The sequence below is a fragment of the Aulonocara sp. 'chitande type north' Nkhata Bay genome, linkage group LG3 (genome assembly GCF_057382095.1).
Source record: "Aulonocara sp. 'chitande type north' Nkhata Bay isolate Kocher_YH1m ecotype deep benthic linkage group LG3, A_spYH_male_GT1.1, whole genome shotgun sequence".
Taxonomy (NCBI): domain Eukaryota; kingdom Metazoa; phylum Chordata; class Actinopteri; order Cichliformes; family Cichlidae; genus Aulonocara; species Aulonocara sp. 'chitande type north' Nkhata Bay.
In genome coordinates, this window is record NC_141346.1 from 42,295,882 (window position 1) to 42,321,271 (window position 25,390).

Below are 25,390 nucleotides of genomic sequence, written 5' to 3' on the forward strand. Positions count from 1 at the left end.
CAGTTGTGCTGGCAATGTTACAATTTCAAACTAAAATATTTATTTTTTTGAACCAAGACTGTATATACCCAATATATACATCATATACACACTATATTAATTCGCACAGTTGCTGATTTTGTAGTCATCCCCCACCTTACGTTTTTAAAGCCGTAGTTTTATTTTGAAAAACAGTACCGGAAGCTGCAGTTATCTGCTGTTAGCTTGGCAGCAATAGCTCTCGGGGGCAGCTGCACTCCTTCTTTACCTCTCATATTCTGCTGGTAACAAAGGCGAGACAACAAGAGAGGGGTGATGGGTGCTCAGGCAGCAAGCCTGTCAACAATGAACTGAACTGGTTTTGTTTTTATTGGATATTTGTTGCTAACAGCCTGTCTAACTACCGATTTATTTCTTCTCGTGCGCGAGCACAGTTTAAAGTTCATTGATGTAGGTGAGCTGTGGACAGGTTTTTAATCCCGAAGCTTTCGATTTTCTTACAAAACATAAGCAGAGTATGTTGGACTTCGAGCACTAAAGCCGAATGACTGAGGAGAAACATTCAGACCCGTCTTCAACAACACTGGTGAGTTTCTGTCTGTGTAATTATATTTTATATGGAGATTTTGTCTATATTTGGCATTTTAACAGGTGCACTTTGCTGGATTCCGCGAGCACCTGTTCCTTCTGTGGAATATGTTGGGATACAGTGACAGTGTTAAACTTAACAGTGGTTATTTTAAAGACTGTATTAGCGCAGAGTTTTCTGTGGTTTTATGCTATCTTTTCAGATTATATTTCAGAGACTGTTATGGACTCATAAGTCCATTAAGTGCTCTAGTCTATAAACAGTGATTGTTTTGTATTCACTACATAAGAAGATTGTTTTTCACAGTAAAATCATGCTTCTTTGTAGGATCATCCACATCTGGCGGGTCTTAATGTGGGCATTTTTATATAGCCTATTCATAACCTCATGGTAGTATGCTCTCTCCTCATATCAACCAACTCTGTTTCTTTCGATCTCCATGAGAGCCCACCGCGCTGTTTGTGTGTGTATGTTTTCCTTTCTGGCACACCTTTTCCTGTCTCCTCTTCCTGGCCAACGTGGAGCTTCCATCCACATCACAAGTATTGATGCTGCTGAGGTAGAGAGACTCTCTTAAAGCCCCCATACCCAATTTATATACACACTCAATCCATTAGGCTTAATGGCATAATGTGGACACACACACACACACACACACACACACACACACACACACACACACACACACACAAAAAACACTGTGCTAATGGACGTCCTCTCTAAAGGCACTTAAGTATTGTTCTCAAGCTGGATTGATTTAAGGGATGACACTATATCTGATATGTATTGGATTTACAGGATAAATACACTGAGTGAAATGAATGAGTGGCCCACTGACCCAGCCTGAGCATCTGTATGGTCCAGCAGACTGGAGCATGCAGCTATTGAGCTAAACAGGTCAACAGAAATGTACACAAAAGAGATGAAATCTGTTGGCCACTGCTTGAAAGAAAGCAATGTCTGGAACGTGACCTTAAAGTGTGTTGTTTTATCTGCAAGTGCATTAGTGTTTTATTTTAACGTCTACACAAGTTCTTTGTGAGCAAACACACCCTCCTGTTAAAGGTTTATAAGTTACTCCTGTGGACGGTGATGATAACTGGAGTGAGATGTGGAAAGACCTGCTTCTACACCCACACGCACACACACACACACACACTGCTACAGCTCCTGATGGGTTAATGCTTCTAATTCTGAATTATACCTCAACATATTTCTAAGAACTGTAAAGTACTTAAAAACTCAAAAAAACAAAAAACACATAACGCGACACAGAAACATAAGACAAGGATGGGGTTAGGGGGGTGATTGTGGTGTAGCGCTGTTTGATTTACTTTGTTGAAATGTGAGACTCTTGCTTTTCTGTCTCCTTGTTTAAAGCTGTGCATCATTTACATGCCCTCCAAACCTGTCTGACTAGCTGGTGCACTCTTTCAGTAACAACTGTCTACTGGTGTTTGTGTGCGGTTGACTTTAGTCAGATTCTGAGTCAAGGAGCTATTATGGTCACAGTGACTTGTCTGTTTGCATGTGTAAGTATAATAAAGATGACAAATATCTTTAAAATGTGGTTTCCCTGAGACAGAACAGCATATGTATTTCTTACACCAAGCCTTCAATCTTTTATAAAACTGTCGTCAATAGCGGTTTTTGATCGGGGCGACATGGGCGGTTGCGTGGTGGGGGCAGTACCACAGGCATCTCCAAAAGAAGTTGCTCGTACTCGAGCTGCCCCGACATCAGCCAGCACATTTTGGAGATGGCATAGGCACCGAGCGGTTTTCTGCTGCCCATTTGCAGGGAGGGCGCCCTCCCCAAAGTAAACTTTATTGTCATCTGCGCTACATACAGTCCAGTATATAGAGAGACGAGGCGACGAGGCTCCAGTTACAGCAGTGCAAGTTAACAAACAATAACTATAAGAAGAGTAAGAAAATAAATATACACTTTAGGCATAGGGGTAAAGGGATCAATAACAATTTAAAATGTATAATTTACAGTTTGATGATTTAAAGTCTCACACACAACCCGTCGAAAGGGGAGGGTGTGTAAGGTGTAGGTCTATTAGGTTATGTTGTGGTGATCCTCGGGTTGAGGGATGGGTGTTCATACTGGAGTATAAAATTAAAACCAATGGAAGATGGACAAGAAAAGTTCAAAGCCATCAGGTGCTCAGTTTAGAAAAAAGAGAAAAGAAGATGCAGGTAAGGAGATGTGTGATTGGATAATGGCAGGTCATCCTGAAACAATCAGAATACTTTATTAATCCCTAAGGAAATTATGTGGGTTACAGTTCCTCCAAGAAGAAATTTTAAAAATAGTAACAGTAACAGACTAAACTCCAAACAATACATTATGTTACAGATTTTACACATTTAAGAAATAGCACTAATATATACAGATCACTCAGTTATAAATATCAAGAATTAACAGAGGTGGTTATAAATAAATATCAAGAAAATTGACATGAATATTACAGAGTGGAAAAGAGCGTGTGTAAAAAGGGTCTAACTATTGCAGTTGTTGGAGCTATTTGTTCTTTATTTTTATTATTTTGAAATTAAAGTTTGTTGTTAGTTCACTTATATTTTGGGGTTTATTTACACGTTTATTTGTAGGTTAATATTTGTTTCAATGTTTTGTTTGTTTGGTGTTTACCTTGTTAAATTAGTAAGAGCTGTAGGACCATTTTGTTTCTATAAATAAAGAGACTGGTATAGGACCAGCATGCACTGGGGTGGGCCTATGGTTTTTTACCAGAGCAGGAGAAGCAGCAGGAAGGAACAAAAAATGGATCTTGTTATTGTTTGCCAAACTGGATGAATGAACCATAAAAACGCAACCTTCAAGTTTGGACCGTGGACTTCTTTTGCCTGCATACAAAATATTATCTCAGTGCAGCTGTGGCTTGTGGACGTTTAATTGTGGGATGTTTGGTTTGTCAAACAAAGGAATTGCCACTACAGCAGTGTTCACAGTGTGTTAGATGGAGGAGTTGTACAGGGAGATGGCAACGGGCAGGAATGATTTCCTGTGTCGGTCAGTGGTGCTTTTTGGTCATCTCAGTCTCTCACCGAACGTGCTCCTGTGACTAGCCAGTACGTCATGGAGTGGGTGGGAGGTATGATCCATGATTGTCCTTATCTTGGACAACATCTACCTCTCTGACACCACCCTAACAGAGTCCAGCTCCATCCCCACAACATTACTGGCCTTGTGGATCAGTTAATTTCGTCTGTTGGCATCTGTGACCCTCAACCTGCTGCCCCAGCATGCAACAGCATAGAGGATAGCACTGACCTCAACAGAGATACAACAAGATAACATTAATTAGTAGGGATAGTGAAAACTTCTGTGTACGTTTGCTAGCCACTTGGCTATGATAGTAAACAGTTGACACTGATGTAGTTTACTGAATCAGACTGTGTTCAGCACAATATTAATTAGTCATTGTCAATTGTTGATTTGTCCTATTCTCATTGTCCGATGAATTATAATGGCTGTTTGCAAACTATACATACTCTCTCTCTCTTTATGTTTATCTGGTTAAATTCAGTATGGTTCCAACAACAGTTTTTACAGTAAAATATGTTTTACATGTATGTACAATCCTTAATATACATATATACACATAAAATATACAAATATTTTAATGTGGGGAAACATTGCTCAGACTTTTGAGATTTCAGAGAGGCCGAGGTGTGTTATCCTGCTGGAAACAGCTATCAGCGGCACACTGTGGTTATAAAGGACATGGTCAGCAACAATCCTCAGGGAGGCTGTGGTGTTTAAACGATGTTCAGTTGGTACTAAGAGGCAAAGTGTGATAAGAAAATAGCTTCACACCATTAACCCACCAGCATCCTTAACTGTTGATGAGACAGGATGGATCCATTCTTTCGTGTAGTTTACACCAAATTCTGACTTTGAGAGCCAAATGTCAAACCAGAAATCAAGAGTCATGAGACCAGACAGCAAACTTCTAATCTTCTACTTTCCAAATTTGGTGAGCCTGTGTGAACCGTAGCCTCAGCTTTCTGTTCTTAGCTGATAGGACCCAATGTGGTTTTCTGCTGCTGCTTCAAGGTTTTATGTGTTGAGCATTCAAAGTTGCTCTTCTGCATACCTTGGTGTGTAACGAGTGCTTGTTGTTGCCTATCAGGTCGAAGCAGCCTGGGCATTCTCCTCTGACATCAATGAGACATTTTCACTCAGAGCACTGCCGCTGAATATTTTCTGTTTTTTCTGACGTTCTCTGTAAACCCTAGAGATGTCTGTGTGGAAAGAGTAGATCAGCAGTTTCTGAAATATTCAGACCAGCCAGTCTGGCACCAATAACCATGCTACATTCATAGCCACTTAGATCGCCTTTCTTCCTCATTCTGATGCTCAGTTTGGCACAGGGCTGCAGATCATCACAACAAGGAGCACTCCAATAATTAGTATAGTAATTATAGTAATTGAATCTCTTTGATAAGACCCTCACTGTGCAGTACAGTCTTCAAGCCTAAGCTGCTCCTGGAAAGCTGCTCCTCGGTAACCCCAGCTAAAGGTTGTGTCTCTTTCCACTTGTAAACTTGGTGGACTGGTGCTTTAATAATCTGCTAATGCGAAAAGTGAATCGTGATCAGCTGTGCTTAAGGTGACTTATGATCAGTTACTCTTTTGGCTTCCATAAATCTTGTTAAAACTTAACAAGTAATCCATATTTGCTCATCTATGAGTCATTTAAGAGACGCTCCTGCTTACAGCACCACATAGACATGGATTTGTCAGCATTTTAAATGCTCGAGAGATTAACCAGCTAATCAAAAGTGTAATCGCAGAGTTAAAACTGTCTAGAAAATCAGAATGCTTGCAGCTACACGCTCAATTTATTCACCAAAACGATATACAAAGCAGTGCAGAAATAACATGTTTTTCAGGATCTCTGTTCTCTTTTCTTCATGACTCAGTGCATGACTAAGCCTGCTTTGATTTGCTATTGCATCAGTTGTCGCGCACACAAACAGGCACATTAAAAAAAAAAAAAAAAACATATGGTGAGAGGAATATGCAGCGTGGACATTTGGTCACCCAGAATGGAAAGGGACTACCACATTGCCGTCATCACGTTTCTTTTTATAGACACTTTTTAAAAAAGCTCTGGTTTATTTGCTTCATTTGAATGACCAGAGTGCTTTGAATATGGAAACTTCCCCGAGTTCCCTCTAGATTAAAAGATTAGGTCTCTGCAGATTTACTGCAGGCGTGACGTCAGGGTGTATGTGTGAGAGACCAACGTTTTCACAACTGTAAAGTACTCCAGTTAACATCCCTAATTAACTTTTTTAAAAGTTGAGTAATACACGAGTGATGGTGATATTTGTGAAGGGAGGAAAACACAACTGTCGAGGATGTGCTCATTCTCTGAACACAGATGTGTGTGAGGCTTTTAAGCTGACATGTCAACACGGGAGACGGTCGAGTGGTTGTTGATGCATTAATATTAACTATTAATCAAACTGAACTGGTGTAACTTGATCACATGACCTTGGGGGCTCGTTACACAGATACAGCACACAAAAGAAGAAATGCTTTTTGTATTTCTGCATCTGCACTGCTCCTCTGCACAGAAGCTCTTCTATTTATAACAAAAGGCCTTGCGTAGCTGCTACTGCCATCAGGTATGCCCAGTATCCCTGTTCTGAAGCCATTAAAACAGCGAATAAACACTGTGCAGTGCAGGATGTTTCTTTAGGAGCAGCTAAAACACTCTCTACCGTCACCATACAGTTGTTGGAAACTAATGAGCTTATTACAGTGTAAAGTTCATTCTCCTCTGTGGCCTTGCAGAGGGGGGGTTTCTACATAAGAACTCAAAGTCCTACTCAGCGCTGGTATTCACATACCGAGTTACGTAACATCGATTTCCTCTCTGTAAACATTTATTTCTTTTTACTCCTCAGGAGATGATGACACGCTCACATTAACATTCACAAAAGCCTGGCCTTTGATAGGTCAGGGCAGTGAGTGAAGCACATCAGAAGAGACGACGTCCTTCCTGCCACCATGTCCGTCCAGGAACCGCCGACATCCACTTCACCCTTCAAACCCGAGGCCAAGCCAAGGCCGGAGATTCCTCCAAAACCACAATGCAGTTCCCCTACTCTTGGAGAGAGGGACAGCAATGTCAGACGCTCTGGAGGGAAGGTCAAGAGGATTGTGAACCAGTTCAGCAAGCAGGAGTCCACTGAAAGGTTGGAACCGGCCACCAATGGTACTGCAGAAGGCAAGCCAGTTAGACAGTCCAAGAGGCCTCCTACGATAAAGCCCAAACCCCGGGTGAGACTGCAGCTTCAGAAGGAGGCAGAGCAGGCAGCGCCGCCGCTCCCTAAGAAGAGGAGCCGCTTGGCGAAGAAACAGAAGGAGCTTGATGGAGGAGAGGAGGGGGACAGAAGCAGCGTGGAAGGAGGCCGATCAGGTAAAGCTTTGGGAGAAGTATATGGGAGAAATACCTCTATCTTGAGTTTAATTTATTATTTTAATTTGCGTTGATTGGAGTTAAACTGCAGGTTTTGTCACAGATATAAAGATGGTCAGAGTGAAGTAAGGTTAGTGTTTACAAAGAAGCAGAAATGCATTCTTAATGCAGTTTCACATCAAAAGCAAGTGTCACCTGATTTACTAGAAACTAAACGTGTTTAAACCTTTACCTCCAATTAAAAAAAATCTCTTGCAACAGCTGGTCAAAGATCAGATGACAGCAGTAATTGTTTTATCTTATAATTAGGCTAGTTTCACAGACTTAGTGTAGCATAAGATCACACATGAATTATTAGACATTTTGTCTGATGCAAAAATTGTGTGTGTGTGTGTGTGTGTGTGTGTGTGTGTGTGCGTGCATTTAAAGACCTTGGCATATGAGTGTTAAATGTGTAACGTCAAATGTGCAGCGTAATCAGTGAGCTCTGAGGTGTGGTTGTGTTTGAATGGTCTGTCCCATAAAAGAAGTCAGTCAGCTGATCCTGTGTGTGTGTGTGTGTGTGTGTGTGTGTGTGTGTGTGTGTGTGTGTGTGTGTGTGTGTGTGTGTGTGTGTGTGTGTGTGTGTGTGTGCAAAGCAAAAAGTTAGGTGTGCTGTGTTTACTTTCTGTTGGAAAAGACAGAGGGATCCTAGAGGGATCTCTTCCATCTCTATCTCTTTGTTTAACCCTTTAAGACCTACCATAGAACCAAGTCCGCCAGAGCTTATATTATATTTTTACATGCTGTGGAGCCATTTTTGGGAGCATTTCAAGTTGCTATACATCAATACAACCATTATAGCCCAGATTTTAATAATATGTATTCATTAAGTGCATAGTAATTACATAAATTGCAAAAAAGTGCAATAAACTACAAAAAAATTGAAAATCGTTTTTGATTTTTTAACATATATTTCTAGTTAGAGAAATTTAAGAGGCTTATCCCTCAAAACTGTAAATACAAAAAAGTTGCACAAAATAGTTTCCCACCACAGGAAATTTATTTTGAGTGTCTTCATAGTTTAATTTTTGAAATACACCAATTTTTATACACTGCTGGAAAAACGAAAATACATATTATACTGCAAATTTGCAAAAAAGCAGCATATGCATCAAAATAAACTATTTCCAGCAGTGCAATATGAGTCCTAAGCATCCCAGAAACGACACAGAAAGTCATAAAGTCAAAGATAACTTTTAAAAAGAGCAGTATAGGCCCTGAGGCCCTGATCGCAAAAAAGACTACATTTCCGCGAAAATGACGTCACTTCCGGTTTCGGCCAGGTAATGGCGGAAATGCAAAAGTTCGCGCTGATGTCTATTCCAACGTAGGAAGTGTTTTGAACAGCTGATCGGACCGGCAAAGCGTGTTTCTGGAATATTATGTTTTTGTTCCTGCAAGCGCTTTTTATGCAGTTTTTGCAAAGCTTTATGTGGAAGGAAACCGTGACCTAGGACAAGCTGATGGCACAATATGTAAGTACAACTCCTCCGGTTTCATATGCAAAAAAAATTTTTGCGCTAGCTTACGTGGTTGCAGTGCTACCGGGATTTAAAAATAGTTACGCATAACAGAGCGTTCCCGCTCCGATCGGCTCTAAAGGGTTAAGCTGCAGCGACACTTTTCTTTGGTGTATCATGGTGAAACCCAAAGAAATTAAGTTGCATTGGTACTGATGTGAGATTTGAATTTTCCATTCCAACATACAATATCACTTCCCTTGTTTTGCTTCCTTGTTCAAACAGAAAACATTTAAACATGACCTCACTGAGTCTTTGAGTGAATATAGCTAAAGCATGCAGTCAAGTTTAAAAATAAATATTCCTGTTAGGGCAGGGGAGGGTCAGAATTTATTCCGGCACACCCCAACAACCACAAGTTTTATCTTTTATTGTCAACATTAGTAAAAACAAACAAACAAAAGAACCCCAAAACAGGGATTTCATTCATTTTAAAAGATTAAATAAAATGGATCTAAAGCGAAATGATTCTGTTGCAGCACCAGGGCAAAATCTAAAAATATCACCGTATACAATAAATAAACAACAGAGTTAAAATAGAAATGTCACAGGCACATAGTGAGGATCTTCTACTGTGAGATACTTCAACAGTAATAAAAAAAATTAAAATGAGTTTAAGTTGAAGAAGAGTAGATGTTAAAGAAATGTTTAGGGATAATAAGCTCATTTTAAATTGTTTATATATTTATTGTCTTGCTAGTGATTTGCTAGTGTAAAAATGATTTAAAAAATGGTGATTGGTGAAATTTAATATAACTTGCAACCGGTGCCTCGATTATGTGCTAGTGGCCAATAACCAGTTACAAATCAAATGTGCAGTAAGTGAATCTTTTCTTTTGTGGACGGCTGTTGTGCAGTGTTTTGAGCTGAATCAGTATCTGTGTCGGTGCATCTGATAGTTTTGGGGAGATTCCACTCGTTTAACTCTCAGGAAATAAAGGTGGTCCAACACCACCATCGCTGATGTCACCAGCATGGCAAAGTGCATCAGTGTTCTTAATGGTTTAACTGGAAAGTTACCAAAACTGTCCTTTATTTCCCAGCTTTTTTAGATGCTTACTTGCTGACCCCTTTAACCATCTTTCCAGTTCACCACTCTCTTTCCTCCACCTCCTCCATTTCCTTTTGTCGGTATTGAATTTTCCCCCATGCGATCCTCCAAATGTTTCCATGAATATTTGAAGACGCGTGCTGACTCAACGGTGCAGCATGTGCATGTGAAGCATTTATGGGAAGAGAAGATGGGGGGGAAGGGGAAGCAAAGCTCTTAATGAAAGTGTACCTTTCTGTCTGAGGACACAGGAAGTGGGCAGAAAGCAGCCATTCCCACTCATTAGCTCAGTTTTTTTGTGTGTTTTGTTTTGTTTTTTAAATTGCAAAATAAGGAAGAAACTAAATATTTGAGAAGTTCACTATCATTTTACTTTCTTCCCCTTTTGAAAACATTTCAAAACAATTCATGTGTTTCTTATGTTTTACGCAGAGCCTGATGGAAAGGAGGTTGAGGTTGAGCTTACTGGAGGAGATAAAGTGGAGGCGGAGCACAGTCATCACACGCCTGTCAGCCCGTGCTGCGCCCCGAACTGCAGCTGCATCTGCCACCTCCAGCGGCCTGGCATGAAACTAATATGGGTCCCCGTGAACGTGGAAGATGTTGGGGAGGAGGGTGGAGAGGAGGATGAGGAAGACTGGGAAGATGAGGAAGTAGAGTTTGTGGATGAAGGGGACAGTGAGGCAGAGGACACAGAGGACACTTTTGCGATTGAGGAGGATGAGGCGTTGAAAAAACAAAAAGCAAAGTTCCACGAGTCGTTGAGTGTTTTGATTGCGGACAACCAGAGGAGGCGTTCGGACCCGGGTCCTCACTTCATTCTTGCCTCGCTTGCTATCACTCGCTCCGGGTCTCCCCCCGTTCCCCCAAAACGTATGCAGTCACCGCAAATTCAGCACGGAAGCACCCAAAATGAAGAAGAGAATATTTACGAGGCCACGCTTCCATTGATTTACCCCACTCCTAAAAACAACGCAGTCGAGTGTAAGGAGCTGGATATTCCTCTAATCAAAGTGTGCAAACTAGGCCGTCGGTCCAAACTGACCAACAGTCTGTCAGATCCCACGTCCGAGTTTCAGAAAGAGGGAGAAACCATAGTGACCCCGGACGAAGTTCCGCCTGCTATCCCCCCGAGGATCCCTTTGAACCAGGACAGTCGTAGCCAAACAATACCCAGGGGCGGCATTCCTCTTCCCATGCCCACACCGGAGGAGGGTCACTTGTTGCGACCCTCCTCCCCCAGTGGCTCCGCCACCACTGGACTGAGCCCTCAGCGAGCCCACACTCCACCTCCACACATTTCCCTCCAACCTCAGAGACTCCCACCACCACCACCAAAGGCAGATCCCAGGAGGCTCAGCACTGCCTCAGCGCAGTCCCTCACACTGAAAAAAGGTCTGAACGAGGATTCTGTGTGCCTGACATGAGCTGTGAATGATGCATACAGGTAATATCTGTTTAACTAAAAGCAGCCATGTCTTCTTTTACTAGGGGAGGAGAATGGAGGGAAAGAGGAAGAGAAGGAGGACACAAGCGAAGAAAAGTGAGTCAGCATCTTTACCTTTCCATTTTAAAAGGATATGTGTGGAAATATTTTATATTTTCCTCAGATAAAATGACACAAATATATGCAGTATATTTCCAAAGATGCTCCTAAACAAAGGTGCTTTTCCCTCCTGTTTGAGTAAAACCTGCTAAAAAAATACAGTAGGAGGGCTCAAGCTACAAATGGATAAACAGGGTAGAGCGCATTTAGAGAAGAGCTAACACAATGTCTTCATATAAGAAAAATAAAGATTTTCACCTGGATTACCCTTTAAACCAGCCTTTATATTATTGAGAGTATTGACAGATTAATAAGGGGTCATTTGTAAGTTGTTAACCCTTTTCTCCAATGTCATGTCCCCTGACAGGAGGAATTCTATCAGGAGGAAGATTGGGTTTATTTTCGACACTCGTCTGCAGGATGGTAAGGCTGACACTCAAAACAAACAAGCCACAACAAGCCCAGATCTATCAACTGTAACCCTGTTTCCAAAACAAGTCCATAAATGATTCAACTTCTAATAAACATGCCTTTACATTTACAATAATCCGCTCACAGTCCACGCGTCCTTATCGCCACAGGCTAAAGATGGAAAAATTGCCAGCATCAATAAAGGGGCAAATTTCACTTGCTGATTGGTCAGGTCACACCTACAGGCATGTGTGGCTGCGCTGAGCAGGGATTTTGCCATCATACCTGAGAGGATTGCTGGATGATGATTTGGGGCAACACTGTGCTGTTTAGTTTTACTTTTTGCATCAGAAACTGTTAAATAAACAAAAAAATTTTGGACGTAGTTTCGTAGGATATTTGCAGACAGTGAAGCTAAGATTAAAAAAAACATTGGAAATATTGGAAAGTCCAGTTGTTCTGATCGTGTCATTGCCTGGCTGTCTTTGTGTACAGTCGGAATTCACTGCCTGGGTCACATTTGTGAAGGCGCCGCTAACGCTCAACAGCACATGCAGGTTTTGGAGCAACAAACAAATGCCACCTGCATGACATCAGATTAAGGAAACTCTTTCTTGTCACCTTGTCACATTCTCCACATACTGAAACTCCAATGCTGGTAAAACATGAGTACAGGTGCTAACAGGATGTGCCTGCAAAACCTTTCACCCACTAAAAAACAGTCCTGATGAACTGTTGAGCAGCTGAAATCCTGTTAGACATTCATTAGACATGCTTCTGTCCCTACAAAAACCAGATTTTGATATGTAGTTCCAGTTAGACAAGCGTTTGCACTGGATACAGGTTTATGTCATTACTAGTATCTTAAATAGGAAACGCATTTGGTGAATTTTACTATGAGCCATAATGTTTGTCTCCATTTAATCAGTTTCTTTGCACATTATCGTCAGTGTGATTGAATCTGATGATATTCATCTGTATTTTCATCGACTCCATTAAGATGTATTGCATGTTGTCCTAATTCCAAAGTACCTGAGACAGTAGATCATGTACTATATACAGCCCTGTCTTATTTGCTCTCACTGAACAAATCACTGATTGTACAAAGTAATTTATTACTTTATTATTTGTCACTCGAATGCATTTTAATGAAAAAGATGCAGTTCTGACATTTTTTTGGCTTTACCTCGCAGCAGGAAGTGATGCTGCTGGGAAACTCTTCGCCAAAGAGCGACGGTGACCGTGTTGAAGCTAAGGCATGAAAATTGAAGAATAGCTTTAAAGTAGCAATAAAATTCAAGTTAAAAGAAAAGGAAAGCCTAAAACGTAACCAAAAAGTTAAACGAGTAGTTCTTGGTTTACTGATAACTGATTATGCAGGTCCACTGGGAAGCAGAGTGATTGATGTTTATGAATATATGTAGTAATCAGGAAAATGTTTGACTCTTTTCCCTGTTTCAGAACCTCTCTACCAGACGTACCGGGCTTCTGTCATTACAAAAGAGATCCGGCGCCAGACAGTTTGCCGTAACATCAGCAAAACTAGTGCGGACTATGCTATGGACCACCTCGGTCGTCGCCCTGGAAATGGAGGACCGAGGGGCAGCCCGGTGCCCACACCGGTTCAGAGCACTCTGTGGCAGGAACTCCCAAATGTGCGGGACAGCGGGGTGCTGGAGAATCTCAGCTCTGACCAGTGCAAGTACCAGGAGGTGAGGGAGTGGAGGAGAGGAGACGATAATGCATGGCAGAGAGGCTCCATAAAGACAAATCAATAAAGGCTGAAAGGAGAAATCTGAGATGCAGGATCAAGTTTTCCAACTAATAATATAATGCTTTTACATGAATTAGAATCCATTTAGCCACACTGTCTAACTCATTGCTATTACATCATATTGATTCACCCGGTATGATGTTCAGAAAAGCTTTTACAGTTAGTTATAAAGCTGTAGTGCCAGTAACAGAATTTGTAAAGGTAAATAACCTTTGAAGTACTGATACAGGCTTAAATACACCCCTCACTAATATTTAGTGAAATGACAAGCTGCACATTGACTCGACATTTTTGATCGCCATCATCAAGCATCTGGCATCATTCTGGCTGTATATTTGATTACTTCTCTGGGCAGAATTGCTCCATTTAAATTGCTTGCTTTGTGTCATAAATCCGTCTTTTAAGCATAGTCTACATGAGGTCGGGGCATGAAGAATGGCCATGCCAGAGGCGTAATGCTTGTTTGCTTTATCCATCCCAAAATCAGTCTGTGTGTTTGGGATCATCCTCTTAAAGCACCCAGCTGTGCCCAAGTTTCAAGTATCTAGCTGTTGATTTGAGGTGAAGTTGAAGAATTTGGAGGTAGCCCTTTTTCCATTATTCGAGCCACTTTATGCAATATACTGGTACCACTGGCAGCAGAGCAGCCGCAGAGCTTGATGCTACCACCACCATGCTTACCATGCTCAACAGCTGATGCAGTGTTCTCAGGTTTAAACTCCTCATCTTTGCTACTCCAAACATTCCTCTTGTCATCGTGGCCAAATAGTTCAGTCTTGGTCTCCGTGTATTATCCATGTATTTGTAAATTTCATTTTGGAGCGGAAACATATTTTTTGGTCGACACCCTCTCAGTTCATGGTGAAACTGGCTTCACTGTGGACAGGATGCTGGTGTTCAGCAGTTTCCAGTTCCTCACAGGCTTGAGCCTTGGTGGTTCCTGGGTGGTTCTTGCTTATCAGTTTCTTCTGATCTGAGGGTGACAGTTTGTGTATTCTTCCAGACGTTTGCTGACACATCCATACAATTGTTTGAAATGATGATCTTGGATTTTAGTTGTTTATAAATAGCTCCCAAGAGCCCTTCACAACCTGTGTAACTCTTCTTATTTAAAAAAAAAATCATATATAAATCATAAATATTTCCTCTATAAACATGAAAACTGCAGTTATCCTGCTTTTTGTGTCATCTTGGTTTCCTTTAATGTGCAGCTTTGTTCACCTTCTTCCTGACAGAGTATGTTTGAGGTCCTGACATCAGAGGCCTCTTACTTGCGATCTCTTCATGTTCTGACTGAACATTTCATGGAGAGCCGGGAGCTGGAAGAGACGATGATCATCAGAGACAGGAAGACCCTCTTCTCCAACATCCTGAGGATCCGTGAAGTCAGCGAGAGGTGAGGGAAAAAAAGGGTGAAGGGAGATAAGGAAAAAACAGAAACTCCAAAGTGATTTATGATGTGAAGTGCTGCAAGGTCACTTGTTGAAGATGAAACTGGGACAGGAATGTAAAGCTTGTTCTTTATGGTTCAACAGGCTTGTGCACAGTTTTCTGCAAGTTCTGAAAATTTGTTATCTGACTCAACAGATTCTTGAAAGACTTGGAGGACCGCATATTTCAGGACGTGGTGTTCTCTGACATTTGTGATATAATCAACTACCATGCCCAGCACAACTTCCCCGCCTACATTGACTACGTACGCAACCAGATCTACCAGGAAAAGATGTTCACTGAGCTCATGTAAGCAACCAGAATTTCACTTGAATCAGGTTCAAACTCTCTGAGAATTTCCGTAGCAACTATGAGAAAAGATTGTAAGTAGTGCAGGCTGGCAGGGTACCAACTGTCTCAACTGGAGACAAAGTCTTACCTTATCTTTACTTTTGTGGTGTATTTACAGGAAGAGCAACCTGCAGTTCAGTGCAGTAATCACTCGTCTCCAAGAGTCGCCTCAGTGCCAGCGGCTGCCCTTCATGTCTTTCTTGCTACTGCCGTTCCAGCGAATAACACGCATCAAAATGCTCATTGAGGTGTGCAGCATCACCCAGTTTTCACTCTCTATGCCTTAGCATATGTCACTGGTCACTTTATTAGGTACACCTGTTCCACTGTTAGTTAACATAAGTTCTGTAATTGCAGCCAATCCCCAACTCTCTGTCAACAGTATTCAGGGCCATTGATCAGTGCTCATGACACATACATATTAATGATCAATTCACTTTGATGAGTGATGAAAGGTTTCTATAGGTTTCTATAGAAATGTCCACATGATCAGAATCATCTTTCTGGGCTTAACTTCAAATATCTAATCAGCCAATCACAGGGAGACAACTCGGTTCAAACAGAACACCAAAGTAGGGAAGAAAGATGATTAGAGCGACTTTGAACGTGGCATGTTTCTTGGTGCCAGACAAGCCTGGTCTGAGTATTTCAGAAACTGCTGATTTTCTGGGATTTTTTCCCCACAAAATAATAACTGAGATAACATCTCAATACAACCAAGGTATGCAGAAGAGCATGTCTGAACACACAAGCAGATGGGCTCCAGCAGCAGAAGACTGCACCAGGTGCCGCTCCTGTCACCTGATAACAGGAAACTAAGGCTACAATTTGTCTGGGCTCAATATTAAACAACAGAAGATGAGAGAAATGTTCCAGGCTTGATAAATCTCACTTTCTGCTGCAACATTCAAAACAACATAAACACAGTTGTATAAATATTTCAGGATTCACAGTCACCAGATGTCAACCAGTAGAGCACCGTTAGGACATGGTGAACCTAGAGATTAACATCATGGATGTGCAGCAGACAAATCTGCAGCAACTATGTGACACTGTCATGTCAACATGGACCAAAATCTCTGAGGAATGTTTCCAGCACCTTGTTGAATCTATGTCACAAGTAACTAAGCCAGGTCTGAAGGCAAACTGGAGTCAAACCTGGTACTAGTGAAGCCCTTACTAACTAGGTGGCATGTGAGTGCATGTTTAGGCCACAGAGTGACAAATTGGTTATTTGCTTCTGCTTCTCTCCTGAGAGGAAAAAGCTCAGCAACTCACAGATGAGTGACAGCCTTTGTAAGCTTTACGTGCTTTACTTAAGTGCCAAACAAAACGCCACAGTACATTGTGCATAGCTGACCCTTCTCTCCTGAGGGTCAGTGAAAGGCAATAGCATGAGTTCATCACGGTGTTCGGATGTGTGGAATGCCCTCATTCCAGCGTAATCTTACACACTCTAGCCTTCGCTGATCCTTTAACCTATAAGCAAACACACAGACTCGCCTCGCCCCAGTTTCACAACCTTGCTTGTGTTTTGGTGGAAAAATGTCTCCTGGTAATGTTGTTTGTCTGTTTGCAGAAATAGAAAGTTGTTGTTTGTTGTTTCAGAACATCCTGAAGAGAACAAAAGAGGGGACGAAAGAGGAGCAGACAGCCTCAAAGGCTTTGGCCTCTGTGTCCAAGGTAAACACGCCTCACTCCTCAACCACCCTTCTGCCTGCAAATGCGGCATATTTGAGTCTAAAGTGCGCCGTATGCTTCTGGAAATTAGATGTCAGCTATTGTCTGAATGAAGGATTTCCTACTGAATCAACTCAGTGAGTCACAGGTGCCATTGAGGGCAGTGGCAGGCTGAGATTAGGTTTATTAAAAGAGCCAGAGGAATAAACTTGATACTCCCAGTGAGACACACGGTTTTATACAAGGATGGTTGAGAGGAGGTTTTTTTAAGTGTGAAAATAAAAGGGATCTGCTAAGTGATTTCATCATTTTGTTTCAGATCATTGATGTGTGTAACACAGAGGTGGGAAAGATGAAACAGATGGAGGAGCTGATTCATATCTCTAAGACACTGGAGTTTGACAAGCTCAAGGTAACGGCAGTGTTGATGTTTGTATTCAGCTTATGTGATCTCTTTTATTTTGAAGAGTCGTAAATGCCACCTGTCCTCTTCAGGCCATCCCCATCATCTCCCAGACTCGATATCTGGAGAAAAAGGGAGAGCTCCAGGAAATGTCCAAAGGAGCGACTCTCTTCAACATGAGGGCAAAGTTCACTCCCGTCTACTTCTTCCTGTTCAACGACCTGCTCGTCATCGCTGCCAAAAAGGGGTTAGGTTCAAAAACAAAACTGACACAACATAAAATGCTCTTAATTTGTTGACCCATCTTTGATGCATCATTGATTCGTTCTGCTAGATTCTGATTAGAATTGAAAGCGTACACTGAATTTTTCAGATGTTGTACACATCATGCATTCACAGTCCCTTTACAGCTTAATAAATGCATCTTTCTGCTTCTGTGACAACAGCTACATAAATTTGCTTGATGTCAGTGGATATCAAAGCCTATCTGTAAACTGGAGATATTTACTAGCCTCAGCTTTATGCACTAATTCAGAATTATACATTTTGGTTAATCATTAAACACTGTGAGGGTGGTCTCTGCCTATGCAGCTACCCTTGGAAAAGCCCAGAAACTATTCTAATACTTGCCAAACTATTACATCTTTAATGATATATAGTGAGCTCATTACAGGGGAGGTCGCCGAATGTCGTCTTTATGGGGAAAGAGTTAAATGCGTGTCATCACTCGTTTAAATAACTCCAACTCCCTAAAATTTAAGGGAAGGTGGTGCCAAAGGTGCTAGACGTTAAGAGTATACACAGCATGCGATATACCTGCTTCCTGCTAGACCCGTTTTCCTTCTCATATTTTTCTTGTAATTAGCTTTTGTCTACATTGTCTCAAACAGCACGGAGCGTTTTGTGGTGCTCGACCATGCCCATCGCTCTCTGGTGCAAGTGCAGCCAATAGAGGAAAGCGGGACCAGTGGGAGCCCCTTCGAACACTGCTTCAATCTCACGCTGCTGGAAAACCACCAGGGACGCCTGTTTGAGCGGCTCATCAAAGCTTCCTCTCAGTGAGTGGTCGCGCGTGTGTGTGTGAACAGCATGTGCTTGACTCTAACATCTGCAGTATCTTGAATGAAAATAAGGGAAAAACTAGACATGAAGTCAAAGTCCAATTCAAGTAGTTCATGCTGTTTACATAGAAGCAGCATGAATCGGGTAATTTGACTCATGTAAAAGAAACATTTAATTTCCTAAAAGGAAAAATTGTAGATGAACTGCGAGTTACTCAAAGGTTATGTGAGATGGAAATGAGAAATTAGATCCACCAAGAAACAGTTCTGGCCTAAAAGTGTAACTAGATCACACTCCTGCCTGGCCACTCCTTGAAAATGTTGCCCTGGATGAACAGCTGTTCTGACTTTCAAAGTAAAAGCTTAACGAGCACAAAGAAAAACATTCACACTACATTAAAAATTAAGTGAAATTATGAACCAAATACAACAAACACATGTGCAAAGTCCTGCCCCCCCTGATTCATGCCTGGGAGCCAGTTTGGAGAGCATACAAGCTGACGTCCTGGATGTTGACAGACTTGCTACAACCGGCTTACAGGGAAGTTAAACATGGAAAAAAAGGATGTTTGTCATTTCAAACAATTTTCATTGTGATGTTTGTTTATTATATGCATGGTTGGCAAGGTATCATGTGTCTTAATTGCCCCTTGAGGATAAATGTGTGACTCCAGGGAATAAATCCTTCAAATTTAGTACTTAGGCCAAAAACATCTAATGTCGATCCATTCGTGTATCCACTTCTGCTTATCCAACTCGGGGTTGCAGTTAGGCTGAAGCCTGTCTGAGCCGTCATAGGGTGAGAGTTGGAGAGCACCCAGTACAGTGGTTAGCGCTGTACAGCACAGTAAAAAGGTCCCTGGCGTCCTGCGTGTTCGCCTTGTGTCTGTCTGAGTTCTCTCTGGTATTTCCAGCTTCCTCCCACAGTCCAAACACACGCCTGTTTGTGTAACTGGTAGTTTTGGCGACGTATCAAGGTTAAACTCAAGATCTCTTGACCAAACCATTATAAAAGTGATTTGCTAAACTTAAATGAACCTAAATATAATGCTGGGAACATTCTTCAGAGATGTGCCAAAATGCAATGTGAGGATTTTTAGATTCAGAAGACTGTGGGACATGTTGAGCCTCAGAAACGGGTTGCTATGGTTTTCTGTTGACCTCCTCTTCTCCTCACACCTCGAAGGAGGTGAAAACTCTTCCTACTGTTACATCAGGAATTACACGTCACTGGTATGAGACTAAACTGTGGCCGTCTCCATCAACAGGTCGGACATGGACAGGTGGATGGCAGCTTTCCCCAACACGGCCAACCAAGAGAGAGATGATAAGGAAGTGATTTACGAGGACTGGGGTGAGGACAAGCGCATACAAAATTCACACACACCGAGTGTTATGCGAGTTATGAAAGTTTACAATTTTATATGTGTCTGTGGATGGCAGACTGTCCTCAGGTGCAGTGCGTGGAGCAGTACATCGCCCAGCAAGCCGACGAGCTCAGCCTGGAGCCCACTGAGATCATCAACGTCATCCGCAAAACCAACGAGGGTAAGAGCATCGGGTGGGAAACGTTTATCTTTAGAAAACAAGCTGTGGCAGCTGAAACCGAAACTAATTATTATTATTAACATTTGTTACACAGAAAAAGTTACATGTACTAACATGACTTTGTATCACCTCCCTGGACTCTGCTTGTTTATATGCCTCCATCCTCCAACCCTCGCTTTAGCAGTTTATTTGCTTTGACTTTCTTGCATGAACGACGCAGAAACCGCCAATATCTCCCTCTTCCCTTGTTTGTCCTCTCCCCACTCTCCTCCCCTCTCTTTTTTTTTTTTCTCCCTCCCCCCCGAATAGGCTTGTACGAAGGAACCCGCCTGTCGGACGGTCAGAAGGGCTGGTTCCCCGTAGCGAATGTCATCGAGATCACAAACGAACACGTGAGGAGGAGGAACCTCCGGGAGCGCTACAGAGTCATGCAAGCAGCGACTTTGGTTGCAAACAGCAAGACCCGCACGCTTCAGTAGATGTTTACAGTAAATGACGTGGACACTTTTGAGAAAGACAGTTACTCAGGGACTGTGCCACGTGAGCTGCCAGTTTCTAGCAAACAGGAAACGAAAGGTAAAAGCAGAAGGGCGACCACGACGAGACGGCGGACACACACTCGAGCTGCTGCAGCATGTGCTACTTCAGCAGAAGAAACAGAAAGTATGTGACAGCAGAGGATTAGCTTACATATCTCCCTAACTGCAAGGATCCACCTCTTCCTGTTTTCCGTGCAGCCCCACGCCAACACCTCTTCACAGACTGCTGTGCCAAACTCACATGCCAGTCATTCGTGGCATTGTTCAAACGCTCGTACGCTCAGACAGGAGCTGGGTGTTGGCTGGAAACATTTAGTTGTCAATACACAAACAATGCCCTGTTTTTTAGTGCTATGTGACACTTGGTTTGCCGGATTAGAGAACAGAAGGAGTCTTAAAAAAAAACACAAAAACCCCCAAATGCATCTCAGCTGAAAGATGTTAACGTTTTAAAATTTCACTAGAAAACAGACATAAAATCAGGAAGTGCCTTTTAATTGAAAACAGAAGTACACAATTGTGAAGTACGGGGTTTATGCTTTCAGCATGTGCAAACTGTGCTTGAACTTTGTTTTTTATGTTTTTAGTAGTTGTGCTTTTGACTAGCTTGTTAGCTTGTCCACCACTGTGGAGTGGTGCTGTAGCTCCCCCTGCAGGGCATCAGGAAATGGGGTCTGGTCTGTATAGTATGTTGTAAATTACAACAGGGTGATTCTCCTTCAGGACATATTTTAATAAAACCTTTTGTCTTTTTAACTGGCTCTTTGTTTCTCGGTAACGTTTACTGAACATTATAAAGTTCTCGTCTGTCAGAGGAACCTGTGCAAAATCCAAAACTGGGTAAAGTGCAAATACAATGCTCAAACACAAGAGCCGAGAACATAAATATTGAGCAGTCACTGTGTGATATCAACATCCATAAGGCTCAGGAGCACGTCCACGGCATCGCCCTCCAAATCTGAGAGCCTCTGTTCCTTTGCTTCCATAAACCCTTCAAAGACACTCACTTTGCTCTTGATCACTGGGGATGTCTTCAGGGGAACGGCACTACTTCCTAATGCAAGTGGAGCTTCAGCTTCCTGGTGTGTTTGAGGGCTTGGGCATAGCAGAGGACCGGGAGGAGTGTTTGCTGTTTCATTTCGGTTTTGGGCCTTCAACAAGTCAACATAATTTAGTTTTAATTGACTCGAGAGAGTGTCAGCGACTTCAAGCTCTGCATCTGACCAAACCGTTCCCTCTATCAGTGCACCACGAGCAGGTTTGTACCCCTCCTCACCATCCTTGGCACAAGGATGACTGAGGTTTGAGTCATCGTCCATTTGGTAGTGCAGTTTCAGCAGGTTAGTAACGGCCTGGTCCTCTTCCTGTGTAAGCTGGAGGACAACCTGCCTTGGCTGCACCTGAGGGTGAATGGTTTGTGTTCTCCAAGTGGGGCTACCCAGATCTCTAGTGGGGTGTGGTCCTGATCTGAATGGGTCTGGGCGGTTTGGTGGGGCCAGGCAGGCGGACATGATGGGTCGTGGCGTGTTGAGCTGCAAGCAATCAAATACCTGAGAGAAATGAGATGAAAGAAAGAACAGCTGTGTGTCGCTCCAAAAACAACACATCATTTGTTCCCATTCCTTTTGCACCTTTCACTGAATCAAGTAGTGATAACTCGGACAGGCATCAAATAGTATTTTGGCACCAGGGTGTCCTTAAAAGAGAGGACACCCTGGAAAATTAGCAAGTGGAGCATGAAATAGCAAGAGTCAGGCAATAAGTGTCTACAGCCATTTGTAAAACATGGTGGAAGCCTGTCATGCAGTCGCATCACAATACACCAGCACAAAAACTGACTGAACGACTCAAAGAGCAACTAAAAGAAAACACAATTATCATGAAGCGTTTGATGTGTGCATTTTTCTATGTGGCCTAAATGAACACTGTTATTAAAACGCTGACACACTGGACTCTTTCCTGTAACCACACAGCGATTATGAAATCTGATTTATATGATAAGTTAATTTCCACAGGATGGTACTTCAGTTTGTGGATGCATTGAGTAGAGGACGATGGGTAAACAGAGGTGGAGGCAAAATGTAGTTTACAAAAGACCAACAATATTTTTCAAAGTTATCTGAGAGTGAAGTCTTGATGACAGACTCTGACAGAGCATTTAGTTATACTTAAGCTGTGGTATTGTTGTGTGGGACTCTGGCCCCTGGAAAGCCATACAAGTCTTTATTTGGGCATGCAGGAACTAATCCTTAGAAAATGAATGAGTATGAAAAATGGAGCTTCTCCACAACAGTGTGTTTTGTTGGTGCAATTATGAAATGGTCTCTCACTCACCTTTAACCCACTGAGTCTATTGGGGATCCTCCTGCCACAGCACATGGTGGGGTCAGTGTAGAAGAACTCTGCGGGCGTGGTGGGGTGAGCTGGGGAGAAATCAGGGAGTCCTCTCAGAGGTTGAGCAGCTGGATGAAGCTCCCCTTGAGCCGGTTTAGGTAAAAGTGACTCACCTGTTTGAGCGTTTTCTTGACTGTGGCGTGGGAGGCCTGCGGCCCTGTACAGCGGCAGGAAGGAGGGGTGGTACAGGGTCCTGTTGGACAGAGGGGGCAGGACCGTCTTCCTGGGTGTCTGATGGAGGACGGACGATGAAATCACCACCGCTGACCCGCAGGACCTGCGCATGCAGTCCAAGTGAGCTAAAGAGTGATGTCACTCACCGATAAATGCTCCTCGCTGTTCATGGTGGTTCAGCTGTGTTGCTCGAGAGGTAAGGGTAGCATCTAACTACTAACTACTCATAAACTTGTTTATGCTCCGTTAAAAGAAGTCGGGGTAGCGACACCTGCTGACTGACGTATGAAACGCAGTGTGACTGCATATATGTATTTCCGGTCATGCTCTTATTCATATTTGTAAAAATTAAAATTAAAAAATGATCCGGAGAAAAAAAAAGTCAATGTCTCTAACTAGAAAGTGCATTTTCTGAAGAAACTGCAGTGTGAATGCTTGAATCTGAATGTATGCACTGAAATGAATTAATTGCTGAATTTTGAGTTAAAAATATTGAATGAGATTAAAAAACAACAACAAAAAAAACCAAATTTAACCTGAAAACAAAGGTGCTGAACTGCTAAAAGCTGAAGGTTACACAGAAGGAGTTGGAAAAAAACTGAAAATGTTTTAATTGTAAATTAGAAAACCCTAAGAAATGAGAAAAGAACATTTAGAGTCAGAAAACATCTGAATGAATATTAAAAGGTCATATTCTTTGAATCACTGAATGACTCAAATGTGATCCCTCCACTTTGATCCACACAGTTTAAAAAGTTTAAATGCCTGAGCTTTGAAAGATACGGTGTTGGAAAGAGAACAATAATGGCGACAATTTGAGGGTAAAATGATGGCTGTAACACTGTGGACACAGCAGCAGTTGAAAGAGAAGTGCTTAAGATGAATCTTGGTACAGTGGCAGGCAGAGCTCGTTAAGCAGGCAGGTGTGAGCCTGGTTGCTATAGTGACCGCACCCAATGGCTCCATACACACGTACACAGACATGCGCCTCACTTTTGCTGCTTAAAATGAACAGAAAAGTCAGGCCGAAACAAATCGTTCCCAAATGAAAAGTAAAAGTCGTATTGACAAAATTCTTTCACCGTGAGCGACAGCAGCTTCTAGTCTACCTAATTCTCAGTTTTCATGTCTGTGGAGTTTATTATATGGACGTGGTGACAGTGGAAAGACACCATGCTCTTCTGATTTTCAAACGAACCTTCTGAGCCATTTTAACATTAGAGTCTATGGAAGAGTTGGAGGGGGGAGGCTGTGCATTGGTGACATTTACGAAAGAACCATAACACCTAGGACAATAGTAAACACATTGGATGAAAGAGGACAGCGATGGCTACGTTTTGAGGGTAAAATCATACCTGTAGAGCAAACGCTGCGGACACAGCAGCAGTTTTAAAAAAGATTTTAAGATAAATTTTTTTGCTCCTCTCACTCTAGCAGTTGAGCTGCCTCACTCTAGCCCCAACATTCCGTCCCATACACACCCATTATAAACTCTGAAACGGGTGAAAAAACATCATGAAACTTAAACTGGAACTGAAGAAAAAGTATAATAGATATTGAAAAGATAAATACAAGTTGAATAGTTGAATGTCTTGTCTTCGTTTTAAAGTTTGAATGGTGGCTCTATGTCAATGTATGTGGAAGTAGTAAGAGTTTAAAAATGAGTAAATTGAATGAGAATTTGAAGGGTCTCCCCATTGAAATACATGGGAAATTTTTGTTGAATAAAGTTGAATAAAATTAAAAATATAAATGTTAAAAATGAGAAAAATAGAAGCAGTGTTGTCCAAAAGAATAGGAATCTAACGGTGTTTGAATGGTTTTTCTAAGTTGAACGGTTTTGAAGGAGTAGGATTACAAAAAACGTACGGAATAGATAAAATATAATAATAATAAAGATTAGAAGAACAATACTGTGAATGCTTTTCAAGCATTCACACTAATAAAGTGATTAAATTCACATTTTTAATCAAATGGTACAAGAAACCATGCAGTGCATGACTTACAGCAATTAATCAGGCCGACGTCCTCCAAAAAATGTCAGGCTTTTTTGCAATATAAACGCATGAGTCGCTTTATTAGGTTCACAAATGGACCACCCCATGTTGTGTAGCTTCCTGGATTTTATACTTATTGGGCTACATACTTCTTTATTATGAAGGCTATACGGTGCATAAATCAAAATTCACATGTTTTATGTAACTGAAATGTTTAATTATCTGGGCTAAAGAAAATAAAGTTATAGACCATTTCTATGAAACGTGTATACTTACTGCATTTGGTATACACACACACACAGCAGATTACAGGGATGTAACACCAGCATGTGTAAAAACACGGCTTTGATTTTGCTACCCCATTTGATTTCCACGCTATGTTCGGGAAAATTTCTCTAGATCCACACCTGTGCACCCCATGTGCTTCACTTGTGTCA

General features: G+C 41.9%; 2 protein-coding genes across 4 annotated transcripts; one reads left to right on the forward strand and one right to left on the reverse strand.

Moving 5' to 3' along the window:
- Positions 1 to 114: 114 nt before the first annotated feature.
- On the forward strand, positions 115 to 21,144 carry arhgef15b (Rho guanine nucleotide exchange factor 15b). Its single transcript, XM_086281493.1, has 16 exons — positions 115 to 565; positions 6,517 to 7,031; positions 10,077 to 11,039; positions 11,136 to 11,187; positions 11,558 to 11,613; positions 13,063 to 13,313; positions 14,611 to 14,771; positions 14,963 to 15,115; positions 15,276 to 15,405; positions 16,766 to 16,840; positions 17,157 to 17,249; positions 17,333 to 17,487; positions 18,131 to 18,298; positions 19,570 to 19,655; positions 19,745 to 19,849; positions 20,159 to 21,144. The coding sequence occupies exons 2-16, from the start codon at positions 6,620 to 6,622 to the stop codon at positions 20,326 to 20,328; spliced, it is 3,030 nt and encodes a 1,009-aa protein (XP_086137619.1). The 5' UTR covers positions 115 to 565; positions 6,517 to 6,619; the 3' UTR covers positions 20,329 to 21,144.
- LOC147335737 (uncharacterized) lies at positions 20,261 to 25,390 on the reverse strand. 3 transcript variants are annotated; one of them, XM_086281496.1, is made up of 4 exons: positions 25,230 to 25,390; positions 22,896 to 23,059; positions 22,723 to 22,811; positions 20,264 to 21,938 (listed from the first exon to the last, which is right to left on the reverse strand). In XM_086281496.1, exons 1-4 carry the CDS (start codon positions 25,280 to 25,282, stop codon positions 21,285 to 21,287), a joined length of 960 nt encoding a protein of 319 aa, XP_086137622.1. In that variant the 5' UTR covers positions 25,283 to 25,390; the 3' UTR covers positions 20,264 to 21,284. The 3 variants fall into 3 exon arrangements, with proteins under 3 accessions (XP_086137620.1, XP_086137622.1, XP_086137627.1); XM_086281501.1 differs by lacking the exon at positions 25,230 to 25,390 and adding an exon at positions 23,103 to 23,225 and having other exon boundaries at positions 22,896 to 23,013; XM_086281494.1 differs by lacking the exon at positions 25,230 to 25,390 and having other exon boundaries at positions 20,261 to 21,938; positions 22,723 to 23,210.